At 44.1% G+C, this 26,705-nt stretch overlaps 2 protein-coding genes across 4 annotated transcripts in view; both read left to right on the top strand.

The window, feature by feature from the left end:
* VPS45 (vacuolar protein sorting 45 homolog) overlaps nucleotides 1–11,186 on the top strand; it is a 64,821-nt gene extending 53,635 nt beyond the window's left edge. Inside the window, exon 15 of the mRNA XM_043876849.1 lies at nucleotides 10,180–11,186. Coding sequence (XP_043732784.1) covers nucleotides 10,180–10,267 — 88 coding nt within the window. The 3' untranslated portion in view covers nucleotides 10,268–11,186. The remainder of the gene's footprint in view (nucleotides 1–10,179) is intronic.
* A 4,995-nt stretch (nucleotides 11,187–16,181) lies between these two features.
* PLEKHO1 (pleckstrin homology domain containing O1) lies at nucleotides 16,182–25,492 on the top strand. 3 transcript variants are annotated; one of them, XM_043877511.1, is made up of 6 exons: nucleotides 16,182–16,310; nucleotides 17,471–17,617; nucleotides 21,905–22,045; nucleotides 22,731–22,835; nucleotides 23,217–23,318; nucleotides 24,671–25,492. In XM_043877511.1, the coding sequence occupies exons 5-6, from the start codon at nucleotides 23,310–23,312 to the stop codon at nucleotides 25,373–25,375; spliced, it is 714 nt and encodes a 237-aa protein (XP_043733446.1). In that variant the 5' UTR covers nucleotides 16,182–16,310; nucleotides 17,471–17,617; nucleotides 21,905–22,045; nucleotides 22,731–22,835; nucleotides 23,217–23,309; the 3' UTR covers nucleotides 25,376–25,492. The 3 variants fall into 3 exon arrangements, with proteins under 3 accessions (XP_043733446.1, XP_043733444.1, XP_043733445.1); XM_043877509.1 differs by lacking the exon at nucleotides 16,182–16,310 and adding an exon at nucleotides 16,657–16,790; XM_043877510.1 differs by lacking the exon at nucleotides 16,182–16,310 and adding an exon at nucleotides 16,851–16,977.
* Nucleotides 25,493–26,705: the final 1,213 nt, after the last annotated feature.

Below are 26,705 nucleotides of genomic sequence, written 5' to 3'. Positions count from 1 at the left end.
AAGCGCAAAGCTAGAATTCAGGTTCAGATTTCTGTCATCCTAGATTCCATGCACTGCTAGCGATGTTGAGATGAAATTACTGCATCAGAGAGTATTAACTTTTTTAATATGCTTAAATACTAATTTGCCATCCAGAAAAGTTTTGTTTATACCTTCACATCATACCTTTCCAACCCCGAGGTTAACTGCTCCTGATTTTTAAAAATAGCAAATTTAAAAAATAATTTGTACAGAGAAAGTTGGTTAAAAAACATTTTATTTCAACTCAAATGCAGAGAAAAAAGAAGCAGCAGATAGTGTGAAGTAAGAGACCAGTAAATGAGACAGCCAGAAATAAGAGGCAGAGGCAGAGGTAGATACTGTGTGGTTTCAAAGCAGCCCCCACTTGCTCTCCACAGCGCCCTTAAGAAGCACTGATCTTACCCTGGTTCAGTGATAGACCTCCACCCCCACCCCTGTGTCACTGAGGATACTTTTTTTATCTTGCTTGAGCTAGTTTGAATGGGTTTCTGTTTCTTGCAACCAGAAGGTTGCCATTCAGGAAAAAGGATATTCTCTTTTGCAAATTTATAGGATATGCCTTTTTGTGTAGTATGTAAGACCCTATCCAGTGTTTGCATATTTGTTTCAGGATTTGTTGGGTTAGACAGTAAAAAACTTTAAATGAAAGGAAAAACTCAAAAATGCTAACTCTGTGTGGTGAGACTTGAGTGACTCATTTGCTTCTTTATCTCTTATGTTATTTGCATTTTAATGTTTTTTTAATGATGAGAAAAATTTTAAGATATTCTACAGAGTTTTAAAAGTCAATTTGGTACCATTTGCAATTATTAAGTAGTAAAGTATATAGTTGAGTACCCTCTATACAGCCCTGCAAAACTGTGTTTAACTTCCCCAGTTCAATGATGCATTTTTCAGGACATAAGTTCTTTCATTAGAATTATCATTAGAACTCCTGGGCTTGAATGAAACCTATTATTTATAAATCACCTTTTGGTACCCTTTGGTCTTTTAAGAGGCAGTGTAGCACAGCAATTAAGAGCAACAGCTCTAGGGACTTCTTGGTGGTCCAGTGGCTAAGACTTCGAGCTCCCAATGCAGGAAAACTGGGTTCAGTCTCTGATTGAGGCACTATATCCCACATGCCACAACTAAGACCCGGGGAAGCCAAATAAATAGCTTTTTGTTTGTTTATTTGTTTTTTAAGGAAGCAAGGGCTCTAGGGCCAGACTACTTTTTTTTTTTTTTTTTCTTTTGGCTGCATCAGGTCTTAGCTGCAGTATGTGGGATCTAGTTCCCTGACCAGGGATTGAACCCAGGCCCCCTGCATTAGGAGCTCAGAGTCTTAGCCACTGGACCATCAGGGAAGTCCCCAGACTACCTTTTATAAATCCTAGTTTTGCCATGTGTCCACTTGTATGACCTTAGGCAAATCATTTAACTTTTTTGTGCCTCCATTTTCTCAACTGTAAAGTGGAGGTAATAATAGCTCCTTATATCATTGCTATAATGATTGGATGATATAACATATATAAAATACTAGAGGAAAATCTGGCACAAGAGAAGCACTTAATATGTGTTGCTTGCTGCTGCTGTTGTTATTACCATTACATTTGGGGGAAATCAAGTAAAAAAAGACTGGATACTCATCATCACCACCTCTGCTGTCACCCATACTTCCAAATCACTTGGTTTGAAAACTCTTACTTTAAAATAATTTAAGAGCAGAATTATATTATTATGCCCAGCAATACTGGGGTTATGGTAAAATTTACTATGAAAATAGCCAATTGCCAGGTGACTTTTGTGGTCTGTGCAGGAAAAACTTTAGTAGCTTGATTTCCATTTGTGCTCACGCAAATTTCCCCTTTGAAACCTCCAGACTCAGTACCTCTATAATTAATAGACTTTCACAGAGTCTTTAACATCCATGCTTGCTACAGAGAGGTTATTTGGAGCTTTGTTTCTTGTTGGTTTGGGGGAGTCGGGGGGTGTTTGTTTGTTTTGGTATGGTGGTTACCATTCTACTTCTGTAGTTGCTCTGACAAATTGATGTGGTCTTGAATATTCCCAATGATGAGAAAGTACATCTATCACTGTCTTTCTTCTCAGATGATAATCTCCTTTCATACCTTTATGAAACTGGTGTTACAGGCAGTTCAGTCTTTGAGGAGTCCATCTTTTGCCCTATGGACCATGAGGATAATCCTTTCTCCTCACATGAATGACACATGCACAGTGTTGGATACATGTAGAATCCCACTGGTTGCTTTTTTGTCCGATTTCTTCACAGGAGGGAGAGGAAGTAAGACCAAGGGCTCCTGTTTATTTGTTTTGCTTTGCTTTGCTTATTTTTTCATAAATCAGGTGTCTGTTACTAAGGTGGGAACTGGGAAGGAGTAGTCTACAACAGGTGGTTACATTACTTGTAAGAAAGTATCATGGGGTAAAGTAACCTCATTGGAGTTGGTTATAATCAAGGAAATATTTTATATCTTAAGTCAGTGTTTCCCAAGGTTTGTTCTATAGAAGATTTGTTTGGGGAGATATTGATAGATATTTTAAAAAGGTTCTTGGACAACTAAATCACTGTATCCTCCTGGAAAGTAGAGTGATTGCATGTTAAAGATTGTGAGAAACGTCAGAGTATAGAAACCATTTAGATATAGAAGCTTTTTTCTTAATTATATCTTAACATAGTAGTTTTGGGCTTCCCTCATGGCTCAGCGGCAAGGAATCTACTGGCAATGCAGGAGACACAGTTTCAATCCCTGGATCAGGAAGATCCCCTGGAGAAGGAAATAGCAACCCACTCCAGTATTCTTGCCTGGGAAATCCCATGTACAGAGGAGCCTGGTGGGCTGCAGTCCATGGGGTCCCAAAAGTGTTTAGCAACTAAACAACAAGAATATATGTAAATATAAGTTAGAGAATATAATGAATACTCTTGGATCCTTCACCAAAGGACTGGAAAATTGCCAATAAGATGGATCTGTGTGTGTGTTCTGCTTCAATTATATCTCTTTTCTCTCTACAACAAGTAAACCGTATCCTAAATTTTGTGTTTAATTCCCTTGCTTTGATGGGGAGAGTTGTATTTTTATCACTAATCCATGTATTTCTAAACATAGAATAAGCAAGCATTGTTTAGTCTTGCTTATTTTTAGCTTAATAAAGAAAATTGTATCATACTTTTTCACTGGCCATATGTCTAAGATTCAGCTGTACTATTCCACGTAACCTTGTTCATTCGTTTTTCAGTTCTATGTACCATTCTGCTGTGCCACAGCCTGCTTATCCACTCATCTGTCCATAGACGTTTGAGTTATTGGGTTTTTGTTTTGTTTACTGTGGCTGTTACTATTGGTTTAGTCACAGAGCAGCAAGAAAAAAATGTGAGCCAAGGGTATTGACAGATTGTTATGATTATACTATTTGGGAGGACGATATTTATTGAGTAACTGCTTTATATAAGGTACTTTTCCAAGGCAGGGCCTAAAATACAAAGAAAATGATATCCCTATCTTTAGTGATCTTATGGTTCAGGTGGCAAACTCAAACAAACCTGTATTTCTCAAATTAGGATATGATTAGTACCAGAGTCACACAAAGACACAGAATAAACATGACACATCTTTTGGGATGTCTGTTTTCTTTAGAAGTCGTGGGGGGGGGGGGTGGGGGGGACTTCTAATTCCAGGAATAGAATTAAATAATTTAACTGGTCAACTCCTATACAAAAAATAAAAATATATTTATGTTGAAATTTTAAAGGCCCTTTTATGAAAAATAACAAAATTGTTATGTGGTTTTAAAGCAAAATATCAGCCCTCAAAGAAAGATGTAAGCCAGGAAACCAATTTGGACTGTACCCTCAATACTAATAAATTGATTCTCTTCTGTTGTTTAAGGGTTCTTAGGTACAAAAGTTTGAGAAGCGTTAATGTATGTAAGTTAAATAAAATGTGTCCAAAAAGGAAATAATTAATTCTGGCAGCGTAATCAGGAAATGCTTCACCATGGAGATAGCATTTGAACTAGACCTTGAAGAGTAAGTTGGATTTCCATAGGAAGAAAGAGCATTCAGGACTGAGAAAACAACATAACTGAAAACGGGAGGTGGTGGGGAAAGGTCCATTGCATTTGAGAAATAATGAGTTCCAAATGGGTAAAGGATACACCCAGTGAAGAGCAGTATGATCTCCATGTATGAGATTCTTAATATTTTCAGACATAGATATCAAGGCCACCTTGTTCCCTTACTCCTGATAAAATTGCTGCTGGATGTTTAGGAAAAGTTTAGCACAATAGGTGACATTTAAGCTGAGATCGTAACTTCTTTTAAAAAATGTAAATCTGATCCATGTATTCATTCAGCAAATACCTGATTCAGTGTCTGCTTTATATTGAGGATACACAGATCAAGAAGCTATTATTCGAGGTGGACTTGCAGGTAAAAAGTCTTCAGAAGAGAACTCCCGCAGCTCCCACACTGCCGCTGTCCTCTGCCTTCCGCCCCGTCACAGTGGTGAGTGCTGCTGGCTGCGTCCAGCCCTCCCACTTGGGCACCAGATTCCATTCCCTCACTTTCTCTAGGGCATCGCTCCAGACCTGCTTCCCTCTCAATCCTGAATGGGTTTTTCACACCCTATTGGATCATTCATAGAAGCAGAGAAACATGCTGGGTTTTTTAAAACTTTAAAAACTCTCTCTTAACCTCCTGTCTCCTCCCAGGTTCTATGCTGTTCCTCTGTCCTTTTTTATAGCAAAATTCTTCAAGAGTTGTTTTTACTCACGACCTCTGATTCCTCTCCTTATACATTTTCTGAAGCCTGTATCTTCTTTTAAATCTTACCTCTTCTCTTAAGCCACTTCATTTAGCCTTTCATGCCTGTCATTCCCCGAAATCACTTTTGTTGTGGTTCCAGGGATCTCCATGTGGCTAAACTCAGAATCAACTTTTAGTACTCATTTTACTTGACATTTCAGCAGCATTTGACACTGTTGACCAGTTCCTTCACTTTGAAAGACTTTTACCACTTAGCTTCCAGAAACTACACTCTGCTAGTCCTCCTACCTCACTTGCCATTCCTTCTGTCTCTTTGTTCATTTCTCCTATTTTTGAAGTCCCTGAAACTCTCTTCTCGGACTCCCTCACTCCTTGTGTACACCTCACTCCTTGCTAGTCTTATGGCTTTAAATTATATCCTCTAGTGACTCGCAGATTTACATCTCTAGTCTGAGTTTTTCAACCTCAGCACCGTTGGTATTTGAGGACAGATAATTCTTTGTTGGGAGTGGGGGTGGGGGGGGCGGAAACTGTCCTGTACATTATAGGATGTTCAGCGACATCCTTGGCCTCTACACACCAGAGGCCAGTGACACTCCCACAGTTATGGCCACCAAAAATGTTTCCAGACATTGCCAGATGTATCCTGAACATAAAATCACACACCTCTCCATTGAGAATTACTATTTTTAAAAATATTTTTATTGATTTATTTGGTTGCACTGGGTCTTAGTTACAGCAAGAGGGATCCTAAGCTGCCACATGTGGGATCTAGGTCCCTGACCAGGGATTGAACCTGGGCCCCCTGCATTGGGAGCCCAGAGTCCTAGCCACTGAACCACCAGGGAAGTCCTGAGAATCACTATTTTCAATCTGAGCTTCTCTCCCAAAATCCAGATGTATATATCCAACTGTCTACTTGACACTTTTACTTGAATGTCTAATAAACATCCCTATTTAACAATAATCAAACCAGGTTTCCAATATTTCTTCTTAAATATAATCTTCTAGTTGTTTTTACTCATGACCTCTGATTCCTCTCCTTATACATTCTCTTAAACCTGTATCTTTTAAATCTTACCTCTTCCCTTAAGCCACTCCTTTTAGCCTTTCATGTCTGTCATTCCCCGAAATCACTTTTCCATTCTCAGACTTATCCATTCTCCTAGTTGCTTAGGCCAAAAACTTTGTCTTCCTGGCTCCCCTGTTTCTCTCACCTACATGCTGATTTATCAGTAAATCTTGTGATCCTTCCCTTCAAAGCATGTCCAGAATCTGATACCCTCTCATCACAACTGCCTGATTGGTACCACCCTCACTTCCATCAGGATGCCTTACCTTTAACCCCCTGTGTAGTCTGTTCTTAGTATAGCAGTAGAGCGAATCTGTGAAAGTATATAATGTCACATCTCTGCACCAAACCCTCCAGGTGTTTCCCATCTTACTGAAAGTACAAATCACAACCCTTACAATCCTTATTACCATGCCTCACATGAGCTCATCTTCAGCTCCCCTCCATCCCCTTTCCTTAATCTCTCTAATCTCATCTCTCACTACCCAATACCTTATTCACCTCACTCTGCCTACACCAGCCTCCTTTCTGTTCCCTGAACACACCAGGCCTTGGAAGCCCCCAGGTATGTCTTCCATTGCCTTATTCAAGTCTTGGCTCCAATGTCAATTTCTCAGTGAGGTCTTCCTTGACCGCTGGATTTAAAATCTCACACCACCATTACCTCCACCTCTCCTTCAGACCTGCTTTGTTTTTCTCCATAGCATTCTCTTCATCTAACATATTACAGAGAGGCAGTGTAGCATCATGGTTAACCCATATCTGAGTTGGCATCCCAGTTTGGTCACGTTCAAGATATAAGACTTGATTCCTGTGCCTTAATTTCAGTGTGAAGTAGGATGGTTTCTATCTCATTAGAATTGTACTTCACATGTAGTAAGTGATGTTTTTTACCATTATTATTATTACATTTTACTTATCAATTTTGCTTATCTTCCTTCCTTCCCCAGTGGAATACGTATGCCATGAGAGCAGAATTTTTTCACTTCACTTGTTGCTATATTCACAGCTTTTAAAACGGTGCCTGGCACATAGGCACTTAATAAATATTTGTTGATCAAATTGTTATCTCTGGAAAGACTGATGGGGAAAATAAGAGTCAAAGAAGACGAGCTTTATGTATACTATTTAACACTTTTACAAAAAGAATATATTCATGTATTACTTGTACTCCAAAAAACTCATAGGCTTACATGCAAAATAGATACTAAAACAAATAAATTCCTAGAGGCTTTGTACTGTGAGAGCATGTTGGGTTTTAAAAGATGCATCAGTCCACTAGATAAAATACAGTAGGGATGGGGCAGCTTTCTAGACAGAAGGAATAGTATGTGCAAAAGCCAAGAAGTGTGAAACACGGTAGGAGCTCTGACAGCTGTAATCAGTATTTTGAGCTATTAAAAGTTCCATCTCGTCCTTTCCTCTCCCCCATTCTGATATTCCAGCTAAGTATTTGGCTATAATTAGAAGCTTATTACTCCATTAAGGCAACTATCTTGGCTTTTTTCTCATTATTTTTCAGAATGTCTTTTTCTGTTTTCTTGCTCCCCAGAAATTCCATTCATTTTTTTCCATTATACCAGTCTTCAGATCTGATTCTAAATTCCTTTAATGTTTTTGTTGTAAGAAACTCACATGTAATTTCCATCTGTGGAGTATAGTTTTTTTAAAAAAAGAAATAGGTATTGTTATAATATATAGCTTTATTTAGGAACACAGTTTTTCTTTTCAATTATTTTAGTAATTAAGATTTAAAATTCTGTGTTAGTCTCTAGTCCCTTATCAAAGACTTAAAAGTAAAGAAACTTGTTTTTCAATGTGTGATGCAAGATTTTTTGAGGTCGACTTTTAAAAATCACGGCTTTTTTCTGCCCACCTTCCTTCTCTCCATAGAGCCCAAAATGACAGCACAAACAAAGACAAGCTAATCCACTAGGTTAGCTCCTGGTACCATCTCTGTTTGTACCATCTCTCACGTTGCTTTGTGATTGTGTATCCCTCTGACCCTTAAAGTTTAGAAGTCATAACTTCTAAAGTCATAAGTTTAGAAGTGCTCATATATACACCTCATTCAGTGCCTACCATATAATGGATCAGTAAATACTGTTACATTTAATTGAACTGAGCTGAATTGACTGGATTACAGTACCACAGGGGAAGGGGATTTTTGAGTTTGCTTTTTAAGTAAGATGGATTTAAAACAAATCTGGGAAGAAAAATCATTCTGTTTTGTTGTTTTTAAACATAGTCTAAATCTGGGGTACAGATACCAATATGTTCATCACCCATAATTTTTAAAGCATTCTGAAGTGACTCATCAAAGTCCCCAAATAGATAGTTTTTAAAAAGCCACAATAGCCCTGGGGAACAAAATTAGGCCTAACAGATATAAAGAGTGTTTTCTTTTTGCAGGCAAGAATGTGGGGTCTTGTTGGTCCACAGAGCAGGATCTTTAAGTACAATTTCAGGAAGGTTACTCCTTTCCTTTCCACATGTAGCATAGTCTCAAGTGAAGCAAAGATCACCTCATAGGTTTCGATAGGGTTTCCCAGCATACTTGTTTCATTCTTACCAAAAGTCACTAATCAAAGACTTCTTGTGTTATCTTTCAAAAAAAAAAAAAAAATGCTGCCTCATTTCCTGACACTTATTTTCTGACCTCAAAGTGTCTCCTGGCCAACTGGCCAAAGAGCCAGGCTAGACAGAGGTGCCATTATTAACAGAGGTGTTCAGTGGGTGAATAGATGAGTTTAGCTTCTACTCCTTTCCCTCTATTTCACCATTTTCTTCTTTTGCAAAGGAGTTTGGAATTTAAATTCTGTAAGCCTAGAATCTTCCAGGTCTAAAACTGCACAACTGTGGTAATAAGTTACCTGGTCATTTCACCAACCCTCTGCCTGCTGCTAGACCTGTATCCTGAGAATGAGTCCAGCATACTTCTAAGTACTGCCTCCCAAACTCCTGTATTACAGAGAAGGCTTTCTTGCCAATGGGTGGCTGTTTTAATTACTTCATTTATTCAGTATACCTTTATTGGGCCCCTACTAAGTGTCAGCCTCTGTGCTAAACCCTGAAGATCTAAGATGAATAAATCTTAGCCCCACCCTAAGTAACTCACAGTCTATTCTGGCATCAATAATGTATGGAGTACCTAATTAATAATAATATGATACTAACACAGCTCTAGGACAGAGTGATGGAGGTGACTAGCTCAGCGTGGAGGAGAGTTTGGGAAGGCTTCACAGAAAAGGTGGCCTTTAATCCTCAGCCTTAATGATACAAGGGATTTCATCAGACAAAGAAGGGGTAGTCAATCATTTAAGACTTAGGACAGGGAGAGGGGATCAGGATGGGGAACACATGTAAATCCATGGCTGATTCATGTCAATGTATGGCAAAAACCACTACAATATTGTAAAGTAATTAGCCTCCAACTGATAAAAATAAATGAAAAAAAAAAAAGATTTAGGACATAATAAGAGCAAAAGCATAAATGTGTGAAAGCTTAGGACACATTTAGGGAACAATGAATGGTTGGGCATGAAAGGCACATAGGCTGCATGTTTGGTGGGAGATGGAACCAGACAAGTGAGAGTATTGTGTGGATTTGACAGCTGGATTTGAATCCCACCTAAGCCACTTACTAGCTGTTGTGACCTTCTCAAGTCACTTAATCTCTCATTTTTAAAATGAGAATAGCATAAATACATATATCCATTTATATGTATACACACACATAGCTTAAACCAATTCTCAGAATAAAATAAATACAACTATTAGTTATTATTAGGCCACATTATAAAGAGCCTTGAATTTTAATCTGTATATGATTCTATAAGCAAAAGAAAGTTTTTAAAGCAGAAGAGGAGAAAGTATACAATAGGATATAACTTGTATTTAGAAAATTGGTGCCACTTTGGATAGCAGATTGGATAAAGAATAGATTAGAGGCACAATAAAAGTTCTGAGGCAGTTTTAAGAGTATAAGTAAGAGGTACTGATATAATATGGTTCTGAGAGTGTATAGCCTTGTCCTTAAAAATTCTGGATTCCAGACTAGAAATTTCAAACTTGAAAAATCCTGCAAGTTTAAAACTGAAAACACAGTGAGAACTCTGGGGAAGTGCAAAAGGCGCTCTCCTAGTCCAGATGTTTTCGTGCTCAACTGATGCCTCTGTTCTGCACCCAGATATCAGACCAGTGCTTCTTGTGTTCTACTCATGATATCCTTTCATCTACGTAGATATTATGAGCAAGATACTCTGTTTTGGAGATGCCTTTTTTCCTCCCCTTTGAGTAACTCAAGTCTACTGGTCAGTTTCCTAGATGAAGTTCTGGCTTCTGGACTGCACAGCCGAAGCAAGGAAACCTCTCAGGTTACATCAAGGTCAGCAAGCAGAAGATGAAATGGTGATGGAGAGGTGAGCCGAATGGTGCAACTTCCCCTCTTGCTTCGCTGCAGGCTTTCTCCACTGACCAGAGGGGTGTTGGAGAAGAGCCTTGGGTTTTGTGCTTGTTGTTATAACCCACATCCAGGTAGCCTGCTGATTCCTGAACTGTTGGCACAGACACCAAGGCTCCCAGTGATGAGTTGAGAGTAAGTCTGAGCCCATTCCAATCCACTTTTCTCATGGTTTCTTTATCAAATAAATAAATGTGTTCCTTAATTAGGAGATTGGGATCGACTTATATACACTACTATGTATAAAATAGAAAACTAATGAGGACCTACTGTGTACAGCTACAGCACGAGGGGCTCGCCTCCATTCTCTGTGGTGACCTGAATGGGAAAGAAACTAAAAGCGAAGGATGTGTGTATACATTCAGCTGATTGACTGCTATACCGCAGAAACTGACACAACATTGTAAAGCAACTGTACTTCAATAAAAATGAATTTTTTTTAAATAGCTCATGAACTCATACTTAATTTAGGCAAACTGAGTAGTAAGAACACAAATATGTATGTACAGATGTTTATAGTATTTGGAATTGATTAACAAAATTAAATCATTTGTATCAGTTCAAAAAAATGTATTCCTTGTATTTGATAGCACAGTCACTTCAGTTTCTCACTAATTTTGTTGGGCTCTTACTTGAGTAAAGGATTAGCCCTTAGAGGAGTTTTAAAAAGTAAAAATTAGATGCATATACTACAGACTCTCTCTTCTCTTGACCCCTTTTCTTTTTCATTAACATCACATTTCTGCACAAATCATTTCTGAAAATTCATATTTCTACAAGAAATTGTTTGTCCCTAAATTGCAGTTTTCTGTGGTACTGAGAAACCATGTATGAAGACAATAAAAATCCATTTTATGAAAAGATACAGTGATTTGTTTTTGTTTCTTTGGGGTTAATAACTATTTATGGGAATTTAAGAGATGAGGCATGAGCTGGCTGTATGCCAAACAGAGAGAAGGCATTGCCTATACCCAAAGGATAGGTAAAGTATGTCAAGGCAAATAATACATTCTGGTGTCAATTTCACTTCTCTTGAAAGCAGTGGAAAATGATAATGTCATTAATACCAGGAAATTACGGTGTGCTCAAATCCTACCACAGTCCTTTCCTGGTGCTTGGCATAAAATTTTTAAACCTTCCTTTTATGTTGATAAACTTTGTGTAGCATTAGATAGCCTAGGCTCAAATCCGTGTCACAGTTATGTGACTTTGGGAATGTTATTAAGTCTCTTAGTGGCTCAGTTTCCTCATCTATTAATACAAAAAGAGAGTAATTAAATTCCTCCTTGTAGGATCATAAGGACTAAATAAGATGAGAGAACACATATAAGGCACTTAGAACAATGTCTGATACATAGTAAACCACCCAATGAAATTTGACTAATAATAATATAAATAATATGGATTCTGTCTCCAAGTTGGGGATACAGAATCACTACACAAAATGACTGAATTTCTGTCATCTTCCCACTACATGAATCAGCGGTTTGAGAAGTAGGAGGGAAGAGCTTAAGGGTCATTGGACCCATCTCCCCTTTCCTCTCCTCTCAGCTCTCGGCCATTGTTTCACCATACACTCAGGAGAAGCCCCTAAGGCTTTTGTCCATATTACAGCTAAGGGCTAAGATCTAATAAGTTCTGGTCTCTTTTGTTTTTTAAATAATTTTTTTTAAAAAGTAAGGGAGCCTTACTTTTAAGGCTAGGGGAGACAAGTTTTAAATGCAGCATTTTACATGTTACATAGTTTTTTCAAATAGAAACCTCCTTTTTCCAAACAGGATTACCTGTGCTTGCCTTTCTCTTGGCAAGGTAACTCTGGAATAAGAACACTTTTCTAATATCGTTCTCTTCATTATTCACCTGCTTCCATAGTGCCTAATCAGCTAGCAATATTAAGAAGTCTAGGGACACATGTGCACCTGTGGCTGATTCATGTCAATGTATGGCAAAAACCACCACAATATTGTAATTACCCTCCAATTAAAATAATTAATAAAAATAAAAAAGAAGTCTAGGGACTTCCCTGGCAGTCCAGTCAGTGGTTAAGCCTCTGTGCTTCCACTCCAGGGGGCCCTGGTCAGAGAACTAAGATCCCACACACATGCCTCGAGGTACAGCCAAAAAAAGGGAAAATTTTTAAAGTCTTAAGAAATGAGCCTTACCTTCAGGGTGCTTTATACCAGAAGATGGCATTTCTTTATTAAGGATCAGAGATTCATATTTAAGATTTACAGAGCTGATAATATTATTACTGGCCCTTTGTTTTTTTCCCTTTAAAAACATCATTTAAAAAAAATATATTTTGGCCACATCACATGGCATGTGGGATCTTGGTTCTGGGATCAGGAATCAAACCTGTGCTTCCTGCATTGGAAGCTTGGAGACTTAACCACTGGACTGCTAGGGAAATCTCTAAAAACATTTTAATTAGGGTCTCATATGCTTTCAATGACCTTCCTTCTAAGAGATTGAAATGCCCTAGTCAAAACCTCTATGTCCCATTCACTCTACAAAAGCCAAGGTGCTTGTATTTAGCTAAACAACTGTTTGGCTAACAGTTTCTGGCCTGTCAATGTGCAGGCAGCAATTCACAATCCTTACCTCTGATGGCTCCCTTCTTCCTCTTTTAAGTGAAGTTACTTATAAAGTGGGCTTCCGTGGTGGCTCAGACTGTAAGGCATCTGCCTGCAGTGCGGGAGACCAGGGTTCAATCCCTGGATCGGGAAGATCCCTGGAGAAGGAAATGCAACCCACTCCAGTATCCTTGCCTGGAGAATCCCATGGACGGAGGAGCCTCGTAGGCTACAGTCCACAGGGTCACAAAGAGTCAGACATGACTGAGCGACTTCACTTTCACTTTCACTTATAAAGTAGCCAATTTAAGAACTAAGCTACTGAGCAGTTGGGTCTTATCCATGGCAATGCAGTTAGGGAGGTAACCCACCATAAGTACCCCCAGTATCTTCTCTCCACCAAAGAAGGAAATTGGGGTATTTGAGTTATTTTTGTGGTTTGTGTGTGTGGTCGTGTCAAGCTCACTGAGGAGACTGTGCTATGAAAGTGAGAAAAAGAACCCATAAGTTCCTACTCTGAGATTTCTTACTTAAAGATTGGTCTTTGGAAACAGTCCCAATTCATAGATCCCAATTCAGGTGCCACGACGCGGTTCGCCTGTTGGAGAGAAGTAAAGCCTAAAGAACGGGCCAGGGGAGGAGCATGGCTTATGGAAAGAGGGATGAGTAACAGGACGAAAGGAGACAAGCGAGGGAGGGTAGGGCAGGATGATCACAGGAGGGAGTGTAGCCGTACAGGTTAATGAAGAAAGAAAAGCCAGAAATTTATGTAACAGCTTCAGGAGCAAATAGACAGGGAAGGTTCTCCAGCCCACAAGCATCTGTTCTGGAATCTGAAAATTACTTTGGAGAGTTTGGATATTTTAGCAGTCCCCCTGCCTGATGTTCCACAAAGCTCCAGCTCCTTGCCGATACAGCACAGGGACTCTAGTAACTTGCATGCAGGATGTACTCAAGTATTTGCTGACTAAAGGAAGATGAGGCAAGTCATGAATTAATTTTTTTTTCCCATAAACAAGAACCTATTTAAAAGTCCAAACCACTCCTATCTCCCTGGGCCAGCAAGCTTTCAAAACATCAAGCAGGGTAGTTTTCTCACCACTATATTGGGACATTTTGCTTCCTCGCTTAGGAAGATACCTTGGGTTTTCTCATTCTTTTTTAAATCACTTTTAAATAGTTGTTGTTGTTCAGTCAGTAAGTTCTGTCTGACTCTTTACAACCCCATGGACTGCAGCACTCCAGGCTCCTCTATCCTTCACTGTCTCCTGGGGTTTGCCCAAATTCATGTCCATTGAGTTGGTGATGCTATCTAACCATCTTATACTCTATCACCCCCTTTTCCTCTTGCCCTCAATTTTTCCCAGCATCAGGGTCTTTTCCAATGAGTTGGCTCTTTGCATCAGATGGCCAAAATATTGGAGCTTCAGCATTGGTCCTTCCAATACTCATGGTTGACTCCCCGTAGGATTGACTGGTTTGATCTCCTTGCCATCCAAGGGACTCTCAAGAATCTTCTCCAGCACCACAATTTGAAAGCATCAATTCTTCAGCACTCAGCCTTTTTTATGGTCCAATTCTCACATCTGTACATGACTACTGGAAAAACCACAGTTTTGACTATACAGACCTTTGTTGGCAAAGTGATGTTTCTGCTTTTTAATATGCTGCCTAGGTTTTGTCATAGCTTTCCTTCCAAGAAGCAAGTGTCTTTTAATTTCATGGCTGCAGTCAACTTTCCACAGTGATTTTGGAGCCCCCCAAAATAAAATCTGTCATTGCTTCCACTTTTCCCCCTTCTATTTGCCTGGGAGGGTGGAAAACAGAGATGGAGAGAAGGGGACTGGGTATGTGTACAAAGCCTAATTAAGCTTTGTTGAGTCAGAAAACCTGGATTCTAACCTAGTTAGCCAGTAACCTGCTGTGTTAACTTGGGCAAGTCGGTTGATTTGCCATGCCCTGTTTCCTCATTTTCCAAGTGGGAATAATATTTATTCCTCATTTCCAAGTGGAAATAATATTTATACCTCACAAGGTGGCACTAAAGATTTAAAGAAACTATATATAAGAGCATTTTGAAAGGATACATTTCTATATCAGTCTAAAATAGAGGAATAAATTAGTATGGTTAATGAGAAGAGGTTAAGAGGAATATTGTTGGATTAGGGAGAAAGGATCTGGGGAAAAAAAAAAGAGAAGACCCTTCCTTCATTTGACAGATACCAGAAAAAGCCAAGGCCACTTCACTCCTCAATTTGGCCGACTTTTTTTTTTTTTTTTTTAATCTTGAGACATCTCTGAAAAAGTGATTCTTCCTTTCCTCTGCTCCTCTGTGCCAGGGATTTTTATTTATTTGGAAGTTTCTGTGTGCCTGCCATATGCCAGGCAGTGTGTTCGTTAGCTCATTATTATTTAGTAATTAGCTCTAGAGGGCAATACTAAAAGGACTTTCATGGGTCATCTCATGTATTCCCCTATCTTTCCTGTTGGTGGAACTAGCAGGCAGTTCCTACAGAGGAACTGAGGCCCAAAGAAATTCAGTGACTTGACCAAAGGCCACAGATCAGTGATGAAACCAGTACCCAAACTAGGTTTCCTCTCTCCTCTTCCCATTAAATGTGTACTGAGGGGAAAAAGGAAGTCACCAAGATGTTGGTGTGTGGGCTCCGAGGCAGAGTCGGCTTAGGAGTGATCAGCAGTTTCCTCCAGCCAGGGCCTCCTCTGGGCATTGTGGTAGACAGGGTAGTATTTTTACATGTCAGTGCATTAGGGGGAGACATCAGATAGCAGGATGTTTAAGCCTTACCTGGTGCTTATATTTAAAGCCACTTGGTCTAACAAATCAGGGCTTTGGAGGCAAGAATTCTATTCCTTCCAGCACTTACAATGTGTCTGCAAATTCTGTATCTCACTTTTCTCTCTGTGCAACCGAGATCATAATATCTACCTCATACATAGGGTTATTCTCCCGAGGCTCAAATAAGGCCTAATGATTTGTAAACTGGAAGAAATGTGTATGAAGTTCTCTTCCGCGGAGAGCCCCTACACATCGGTACCCTCCGAAGCATAAAACTTTTCCCCAACAGTTGACCTGCCCAGACCACTACTCCACCACCTAGGGCATGTGAATTCCGGATGCCAGTCCTGGGTAACACGCCCTCCCAGCTCACGTTCTTGTTTTTGTTTGGGGTTTGGGAGGGAGAAGATCTCGATCTAGGTTATCGCCGGTCTTTATGAACCTGCCTGTCTCTCCATCACCCGCTCCATTGGCCCCTGCCGGCTCTGTCGGCAGGTCGGCCCGGGCGGTCTTCTCAGGCTCCACCTCTCGCTCCGGCCGTCAGTGCGAGTCCGGGTGCCCCCGCCGCCCCAGACGCCGTTCCCCGGCGGGGTGTAGGTCTGTCTTCTTCACCCTCAGTGAGTCAGAAACAAAAGAGGGTGTGGGGGGAGCGCACTCTCTCCGGCTCGGCGATTCGCCCTTTATTCTGAACTCGCAACGTCAGCGGGCGGGTGGATGGAGCTGCGGGGCGCGGGCTGGGCCGCCCACATCGCGCCGGGCCGGGGCAGCCGCCGGGCCGGGCCGGGCTGGCGGGCGGCGGGGGCGCGCTCGGGGGACCGGGCCGCGTGGGCGCCGGGATGGAGGGCGCCGAGGGGCGGGGAGCAGGCGTGCGTGTGTGTGCGAGCGCGAGGGAGGCCGGCCTTTAGTGTAACCGGAGCTACAAAGAAGGGGAGAGTCCGGGAGAGGGAGGGAGGAGCGGCGGCGGCGCCGGGGGCCTCCGCGCACCCTCCCCGTGGGCAGGAGCCCCCTCGCAGCGGCCTCGGCCCCCGACGCGGGGCCGCCCCTCGGCGCCCGCCCGGCAGCCCGGAATGATGAAGAAGAACAATTCCACCAAGAGGGTGAGTACGTCCGCCCGCCCCGTGGCCGCCGCTGACTTTGTGCCCCGAGGACCCCGGCCCCGTCGGACCCGCGGGCGGCCGGCTTGGGGACCGGGGACACCCCGCGCCAGCCCCCTCCTTCCGGCCCGGCCCGGCCCGGTCTCCGGTCCCCTTAGCTTCGGCCTCTGTGCGCCGGGCCCGCGACGAGGTACCGCGGGGGCTTTTGTTTGTTTACTTGGGCCGGGGGTTAACTTGGCTGAGTTTCTGCCCCGACCCCCGGCCTCGCCTTCCCCGGGCGGCGGGCGGCCGCTGGCAGCAAGCTCTGCAGCGGCGAGAAGACAATGAGAAATAAAATGCCGTAAAGCCCGGCGCGGCGTGGAGGGGCGCTGGGGGAGGGGGCGGGGGGCCCGGCGGAGCCCCGATGGCCACCCCTCGGCTCCGGCCCGGCCCTCACCCCTGGCACGGGCGATTCCAGTTGTTTATTTGGAAGAAGGGGGGAGGGGAGCGGTGGGGACGCGAGTTCCTTGGAGTGAAAGGCTTTGAAGAAGTGGGGAGCGAACGCGGGGCTCCCCGACTCCAGCTGCGGCGGGGCGGACGCGGGGAGGAGACCGGGGACTCGGGAGGGCGCGGGGGAAGGAACGCGAGGAGGAAAAAGCTGCGACCACCTAACCGTGCGATTCTCGTCCGACTCGCGGGGGCAGGGGCCTCAGGATGGAAACCATCAGTGTGCACCGCCTGAGAAGGTCGGCTGGGTCCGGAAATTCTGCGGGAAAGGGATTTTCAGGGAGATTTGGAAAAACCGCTACGTGGTGCTGAAAGGGGACCAGCTCTACATCTCTGAAAAGGAGGTAGGTGCCCTTGCCGCTAACTACCCAGTGTTCTCATAGTCCTGACCTGGTCTTTCCGAAGGGGTGTTATATGTACTTCTCATCTCCCCCTTCCCTCACTCATTTTGTTCAGCGGTCCGGCTGGTCTCTACCCCCATCTTATCTGCAGAGAAAGGTCGCCCTTCAGTGAGAGGACCCGAGTTAGAATTAGAAGTTGCATCTTATTTAAAGATTTTCCTTTGAAAATACCTTTCTGATAACCATGATAACTCCCTCCCAAGATGTCCCCAAAACTCTTAAGTGTCCCCTACCCTCTCCTGGCCTCGAGCTGACCGTAGGATTCTTTTTTCTTTGCTGTTGCTGCCGAAACACCCTGTTCAGCTTATTCCTCCCTCCTTCCTGCCCCCCCAGCCCAGCTAGCCTCCCCTTTCCTGCCTCTCACAGAGATATACGCAAGTCATATCAGCAGTCCAGCTGCTCCAAATCACAGAAAACACACATACATCCAGAGGCTGTCTCACGTGACCTCAGGTAGAGTATTTGTAAGTGGCAGTTATTTCTCTTGAAGCCAGTGTTCTTAATTAACATGTTCTCTGTTCCCCACCCCCACTCCACTTAAAAACAAAGAAGCAAGGAACTCATTCTCCATTCCTTCCTACCCAGCACTGGCCCCCACCCCAATTATATCAGAAGGGAGAGTGGAGTTCTGAACCCCTGCATGTCTCTGTCTTTGGGTCTATAGTTAAAATGAAAACAGTCCACGTTGGGTCAGAACCTGAGCCCACATATTGAATCCAAACTCTTCTCTGTTTTTTGTTTTTGTTTTTTTTTTAATTTTATTAGTTGGAGGCTAATTACTTCACAACATTTCAGTGGGTTTTGTCATACATTGATATGAATCAGCCATAGAGTTACACGTATTCCCCATCCCGATCCCCCCTCCCACCTCCCTCTCCACCCGATTCCTATCCCTAATTCTTGGGCTCAATAACACATAGGCATGTGGAGAAACTGAAATTGCCCCTCCGTGGTTAGAAGCCATTCCAGTCCCTATCTCTGTGACTGTGAGTTCCCTCACCAGGGGCTAACTGGGAAGTCCTCCCTGAGTTCTAACCTCTTCTGCTTTCTGCTTAGACTATATTTAGGTAAATAAATCCTTTTATGGTATTGAAACAAGACACACACGCAGTCCTGGGGAAAGTATTCATCTTGAACAGAACATCTACCGAAGCAGCTAAGAAAGAACTAAGCTATGCCAGGGCCAAAGAGATCCCTCTTAAGGGTGTTTAAACCTTGCTGTTTACACTAAGCTGAGAACTTGGTGTTGGAGTGAGGTGAGAAAAAACTTTGACAGGAGAATTTATCTTTAAGGGTCACCTCTACCCAACCCCAAATCCTACCCAAGTTTTTGTTTTTGTTTTTTTCACAATTTGCTGACTTTCTAGTTTTTTTTTTCTTTTTTAAAGCAAATGTCCAAGTGTATCTCCTGTCTTCCCTGAACTTCATAATGGCAGGAAACTCTAGTGAGCAATCGGGGAGAACTTCCCACACGTCAGTGGGGAAAACATGAGATCAGGGAAAGGGTAGGAGGAACAAGACTTTTTTTTTTTTTTTTCTTATTTGTACCAATCTAAAAAACAGTCTGGGGATGAAAGAGTGTGACGGACCCTTATTTGTGGAGGAAGGGGTACTGAGACAGGGGAAAGAATGGAATGACCTCAGCCTAGGATGTCTGGTGTCCTGTGAGTCAGGAACATCTGACCAGTCATGGGGGCAGAGGAAGGCATAGGAAGAGGGAACAAGCCTTTTGGTATTACTCTTCTTTGGAGCCAGTTTCCATGCTTCAAAGGCCTAGGCTAAAGGTGAAACTGATCAAGGATGTAGGCTGTATTCTGTCCCCTTCCTGAAAGCTCCAGAGCCGACAGAATTAAGAGTTTTTAAAAATGTACTATGATATCTGTAATTTACATGTTAATGCAAGGAAATCCCTAACCCTCTGTCCTAGAATTTGCACCAGTCTTTTCCTTTCGAGGCAAATGCCTCGACCAAAGAAATCCTTCTGTATTTGTTAATAACTGTTTTCCTCATTCTCAGTCAAAGAGCACCTTTTGACCATGGGGCTGATGTATAGGAACAGAAACTAGACCTTTGGGAGACCTCATGGTAGAGGAAATTGAGTTCAGTGCATCTTTTTTGGCAAGCATGGGAAAAATTCCTTTCTGTTGCCTAAAGACAAAGAATCCAGGGAAAGGAAGGGTTGACCTTGGCGAGTGGTAATTATAAATGAGACTGTATGAATGAGATGGGGAAAAAAAAAATACAGTGGGGAACTAGGGACCTGGAGCTGTCCATCTTCCCTGGGCACTGGAATACGCATCTCACTGCTTGTCTTACCCCATCTCCTACCCCTGCCGTATGCAGGGTTGACCTCTGTCAGTGTCTCATGCTTCCCAGAGCTGCTTATCAGTCGTGTCCAAGCCAGAATACCTCCCTTCCCTTCCCTCCCTTCCCTTCCCCTCCCCTCCCCTAAGGAAAACAGAAACAAGTAACTCTCTTCCCCTGGCTACATACACACACCCAGCACTTTCCTCTCCAAGATTTCTGGCCTCTGCTGATAGTCTCAGCTCTGAGGAAGGAGGGGGAGAGGAGTGAGGCACCACCCTGCATCCATGCGCCCATGTTTCTGGGAATTGTTCTGGGACACCCCTTGCCAGCATCTTGTCCATTTCTACCCACAATCCTTCAAGGCCCCTGCCGCTCCCTAGCCCAAAGCCAGGATAGGGGAGAGGCCTGGAGGAGCCACAACAGGTTGAAACAAACAAAGGTGGGTGTGTGAGCGGCCATTCACCTGAATGGGCCTGCGTCCCCTGGGTCTAGCAGCAAGTCAGAAGGATGGGCAGATACAAGAGCAGAGATGGGTTGGGGGATGGAAGAGAGAACCACGCAGATAGATGAAGTCACCTCCACGCTCACAGTTCCTATGTCAGAACTTGTGAAGTGGGGACTCTTTTGTGAAATAATTCCAGTCAGGGAGGGTAGATACCACCCAAGGAACATATGACGCTATGTCTATCTGTTTAGTTTTAACAAGTGCTGGTGGTTGTCATCTCTCATCCCAAGAAGACATGAACAGGCTCATTCCCCAGGGTCTTCAGCCTCAGGTGCAAGTAGCAGAGGGTGAAAGGGTTTTCTAATCACAGACTCCTCCTCTGGGCCAGTGACAAAGTCTTCTCTCCTCTTGTAAGACAGATCACAACTTCAGAGGGCCAGAGCCGTGGGATCACCTCAGGGGAGAAGAGGAAAATCCCTGAGGGCTTTAAAACGGACCTTGACAGAAATTTAGTGGAATTTGCTTTGTGGCGCTCACCCTGTGGGATCAGAGGATATAGACAGAGTTGTGGTCTTCCATTAGACATTCAGCAAGAGAGCTAAGAGCCAAATGATGGATAAAGCTGCTAAGGGTGGAGCCGGTTGCAGGATAGATTCTACAAGCAGGAAGGGCTCAGTTTAGACACAAGGAAGAACTTCCTGACTATAAGGGCTCAAACTGGAATCATGGGAAGAGGTAGCAGAACACTCTTTCCAAGTAGTCCTCCAGGGAGAGTATAAACGTATCTTTGCCTAGAGCGAAGTGGGTGACTTTAGTGGCGTCTCAAGCCTGCAGGAGCTACATTGGGTTGTCAATGGTACCTTGGAAGGAATAAGGTGAGGTAGGAACTACAAGTGTATTTTTCACCCTATCTGAACAAACCTAACACAGAGGTGGCTGTCCCTGTGGTGCTGAAATGAAGGAGATAGATGAGTCTTATCATAATAGAATATATTTAAGGAAGGAGCTAAATGAGGGTAAGAAAGCATCAACATACACATAAGAAAGGGGAGGCCCTCCATTCTCTCCAGACATCCCCTAATGTTGGCTCTGCCTTTACCTTCTCTGGACAGTCAAGGGCCATCCAGGTCTTGCTTACTTCAGAATGGTAGGATTAAAGTATGAGCCCTATAACGGTGTCCTTTGAAGGACAAAGTAGGAATCATAATGAAGAGACCTACTGGGGTTCTGGAAAGAGTAGCTTGGCTGAGGGGAGTTGGGATGAGGAGTTTAAATGGAAACCCATGCGAGGAATCAGGACTTGGGGTCCCCCCTACTGTCAGGCCTCTATGAGCCTTGGGTAGGACAGCCTTTTCCTATCCTGTCATCCCTCCCTTCTCAGGCTTCTTCTGGTTCCCAAGACGGGTCTAAACTAACAGTTTGGGAGAAGGGACTAAGTAATTTTAATCCTCATCACCTCATCTCCAATCCTCCCCTAGGTAAAAGATGAGAAAAACATTCAAGAGGTGTTTGACCTGAGTGACTATGAGAAGTGTGAAGAGCTCCGGAAATCCAAGAGCAGGAGCAAGAAGAATCATAGCAAGTTCACTCTTGCCCACTCCAAACAGCCCGGGAACACGGTATGCTCCTCCTGCCACCTTGGCCCAGGAGCATGGACCGGGTCAGGGGTGTGGAGGCCAGAGGAGAACACCTTCCCCTTTGGGATCTCTGTCAGCAGTTTGACTCAGAGGCCCTGAATTACTGCTCTCCTACCAGCTTTTATTATTTAATCTGAGAACATGGTGGCCATTTCCTTCCTTCCAGGCAAGCCAGCCTTTAAACTGTCCAGCCACAAAAATCATCTCTCTCTCTCAGTCTCTCGCTCTCAGATACACACACACACACCCCTCTTGGAAAGCAGTCACTTTTCCCTGTTCCATGATAGGTGGTTGAAATTCTGAATCTAATTTCTCTTGTCTGAGGGAACCCAGGGAAGCCATTCCTGTCACATTCTATCTCTTCAGACATTTAAAGATCTTTATTTTAGTACCTGTCCTTCACCAAACCTCTTCTAATTATCTCTAGTGCTGTATTAATATCCAGTTCCCTTCAGAGCTCCTCCTCGGTCATTTCTAAAACAGCCTCCAAGCAAGAGCATCTTGCAGTAGAGGCTGATTTCCTTAAGTTACAGGTAACTCCGGAAGTAGAATCTCTCTCCTTCCAAGAGCTGGGTCTAAGAGAGTGAAGTTTAACTTCTCATTTCTACACTGTCAAGGTGAGGCCAGCTCTATAAAAACCCTGACTGAAACGCAAATCTTCTCACAGGCACCTAACCTGATCTTCCTGGCAGTGAGTCCGGAAGAGAAGGAATCCTGGATCAGTGCCCTCAACTCCGCCATCACCCGAGCCAAGAACCGCGTCTTGGATGAGGTTAGGGGGGCTAATTGTGGGGAGGTGGACACTGAGGCACGGGGAGCAGGGTGACTCTTAAAGACAGAAGAGGATGGTGCAGGCCCCATTTACTAGCTCCCCGCCAGCTCTGCTGCTTCATCTCCCTTTTGAAAGCCCTGTTCACCTCTTGGCTTCTCTCTAAGTCTTTTCTGCCAGCTCCTGTTTCCCTGCTTTCTGATGCATGGGCCAGCCTAAGAAGCCCCTTCATGTCCCATAAATTCCTTGCCCTTAGATTTGCTCAGGAGCAGTTCCTGAGCTGGGGGTTATTTCCCAGTCCAGGCATGTTCAGGCCTCAGGGGAAGCTGGTCTGGGACAAGGAGTCTCTGAATAGCACCCATGACTCACAGCGCATCTCTTCAGGTCACCGTTGAGGAGGACAGCTATCTCGCCCACCCTACTAGAGACAGGGCAAAAATCCAGCACTCCCGCCGCCCTCCGACTCGGGGACACCTAATGGCTGTGGTATGTAAGGCTATAAGAAAGTAAAAATTGCTGAAGGGCTAACTCCATGTCAGTTCATCTCAGATGGGACTGTATGGCATTTGTGTACCAAGGTCAAAAGCTAGGAAAGTCCCTTCACCCTGTTCCCTTTCTCGATTCCTCCAAACCAAAAATATTTATCCTACTGTGAATTTGAAAGATGTGCCCTCAGTAGGGGCTTCCAGTTGGTCCTAGTGGTAAGGAGCCCGCCTGCCAATGCAGGAGATGCCAGTTCGATCCCTGGGTCTGGAAGATCCCCTGGAGGAGGGTATGGCAACCCACTCCAGTATTCTTGCCTGGAGAATCCCATGGACAGAGGAGCCTGGAGGGCTACAGTCTATGGGGTCGCTAAGAGTCAAGACATGACTGAAGCGACTTAGCACATATGGATGCCTTAATAGATTTAGCATCTTTTGAGGAAAATGAGATACACTCACAAGGAAAGTGAGAAATAGAAGAGATGAATACTATGAGGCAATGTAAGATGCTGTCTGGTGGCTAGCTATCCTGACAGGTAAGAGCATTACGTATTGCAGGCATTTAGAGGAGCAAGGATTTTCTTTCACTTGTATGAGCTCAAAGTCTCTAGGGAATGAGGCTCTCAGGTATAGTAGAAAGAGTGTGGGCTTTGAAATCAGACAAAACTGGGTTGGAATCAGCTTTGCTGAAGCTGCCCACCTCCAGCTGTAAAGTGGGGCCGTAATCGTGCCCATGTGAAGGGCTGCTGTGAGGAATGATTGAGATAACATATGTATGTTACATGTGAGGTGTGTTACATGTGAGGTGTGTTACATGTGAGGTGTTGAATAATTTTTTTAAGTATTTTTTTATCTTTTTAAAAATTACAGTATTTTACCCTGTAAAAAATTACAGTATCCTGGAAATAGAACAAGTTTTATTCAAAGGCAAGGGGTTCTGAGGTCCAAATTGCAGAGTGGGTTGAGGTGTGTGGCTCAGAGGATACAGAAGAAAAGAACAGTTACACTGCCATGCCAGGCATCCTGTGTGTGTCAGACCCAGTTGATGCTGAGAGTCCACAACACGGAAGGAAGAGACACTGTTCAGAAAGCTCGTGGGAAAGTGGAAAATATGGGAAACAAGAGAAATTACTTTAAATCACAGAAATATGAAAGAATTAAGTTTAAATCACCATCAACTGAATAAGAAAGCGCAAACAAAGTCAGAGGGCTCTGTCAGGAGTGGGGGCTTCTCATTCAGGGAAGGCACGTTGAGGAGGGAAATGACCACAGCTTGCTTCTTCCCTTTCAGACAGGCAGTCCTGAAATGCCCATGGATGACAATCTACCCCCTTCCTTCCCGCCCTCTCCCTCCAGGCTTCAACCTCTACCTCGGATGGGATGCTGACCTTGGACCTGATCCAGGAGGAAGACCCTTCCCCTGAGGAGCCAACCTCCTGTGCTGAGAGCTTCCGGGTCGACCTGGATAAGTCTGTGGCCCAGCTCGCAGGCAGCCGGCGGAGAGCAGACTCGGATCGTGTCCAGCCCTCCTCGGACCGGGCAGGCGGCCTTCCCCGACTCTGGGAAAAGCCAGACAAAGGGGCCACCTACACCCCACAGGCACCCAAGAAGTTGACCGCCACAGAAAAAAGCCGTTGTGCCTCCCTGGAGGAGATCTTGTCTCAGCGGGACGCTGCACCAGCCCACACCCTCCAACGACGGGCCGAGGACCCCCCAACCCCCATCCCACCCCACCCGGGGCAGCTGTCCCGGATCCAGGACCTGGTAGCCAGGAAACTGGAGAAGACTCAGGAGCTGCTGGCAGAGGTTCAGGGACTGGGAGACGGGAAGCGAAAGGCCAAGGACCCCCCTCGGTCTCCTCCCGATTCTGAGTCAGAGCAGCTGCTGCTGGAGACGGAGCGGCTGCTGGGAGAGGCATCGTCGAATTGGAGCCAGGCGAAGAGGGTGCTGCAGGAGGTCAGGGAGTTGAGGGACCTGTACAGACAGATGGACCTGCAGACCCCCGACTCCCACCTCAGACAGACCACCCAGCACAGTCACTACCGGAAGAGCCTGATGTGAAGGCCAGTGCCAGAGTCTGGAACTCGTGGGGGTGGACAGATTCTTCTCTCCAAGTGTTGCAGGATAAAAGCTTTTTTATTTACCTCAGTCAAAAAAGAAAACAAAAACACAATCGAATTCGTTGCTCTTGCTGCTGCCTGACCCTCCTACAGTCCTTATTTCCCAACCTCCTGTCCTTCCTTCCCCCCGTCTGTCTCTGAGCCCTAAACTGCCTCAGGTGTGAGGAGCAGGTGACCCCCCTACAGCAATATTAAGAAGCTTTCACCTGGATGAAGAGAGGGTCATGAAGGCTCAGTTTGACCATTTGACCCACACACACCCTCTGAAGTGTGAGGAATAACCTGCTCCCAACCATGTGTTTGGGCTCCTAAGTTTAGAGGGGGAGGGGAGGGGGCTTCTATTATGTCCCATTCCAAGTTTTCAATCTGAGGGTGAAATTTCAGCTGCTCGACTCTAGAGATGTGAGAGCCAGTGCCACCTGTCCATGCACACAGAAGTGAAGTTTATCCCAGCCCCAAGGAAGATTTGTGCAATTAAAATCCTCCCTGACCCCACCAGGCACTGGCTTCTCATGCCTAGCAGCCTCTGATTGAGATCAAGCTGCCCAGCTTTCTTAATATGAGGTGTTTCTTCCCTTCATCTCTCACACCCTTCCCGATTCAGAGATACAACCCTGGACGGAGGGTATGGGTTTGGATTTGGCTGGAGGTGCCTAGCACAGGAGAACCAGGGATAGTCAACCCGACAGAAAACCAAACTAAAAAAGAAACTGACTTGTGATGCATTGGATGAAGGGGAAAACCAAGTATGTGCCCGGTTCCTCTTTCGGCCAAGCTCGGGTTTCCTGTAGCCTCTCCCTCTCCTTCCTCAAGCCTCACTTCCAATACTAATCAAGCCCAAGCTTTAGAAAAACATCTTTACACTCACACCACCATCCTCCCGACCACCTTTGGGGTCACCAGGCTCCCCTGCATCCTTGGCTGTGGGGAGCCTTTTTGATTGCTTCTTTCCTCTGAAGTTTCTAAGATCAAGTTAATAACAGTGATAGTGTCAAGAGATGAGTCATAAAGGCAAGATATGAATGATTTTGGGAAAGAAGGGAACAGATAGCCCCTTGAATCAAATGAAAGGTCAAAAAAAAACCCTTGGAAATACAGTTGACACTTGAAAAATACAAGGGTTAATCCACCTGTAACTTAGCAGCCATACCCGTGGTTCCTCTGCATCTGAGGATTAAAGCAACTACAGGCTGTGCTGTAGTATTTATTGAAAAATATCTGCATGTAAGTGGACCTGTGCAGTTCAAACCTGGGTTGTTCAAGGGTCAACT

Source organism: Cervus elaphus, chromosome 20 (assembly GCF_910594005.1).
Source record: "Cervus elaphus chromosome 20, mCerEla1.1, whole genome shotgun sequence".
Taxonomy (NCBI): domain Eukaryota; kingdom Metazoa; phylum Chordata; class Mammalia; order Artiodactyla; family Cervidae; genus Cervus; species Cervus elaphus.
The sequence above is the reverse complement of the archived record's forward strand: the minus strand, read 5'-3'. Positions and strand labels throughout refer to the sequence as shown.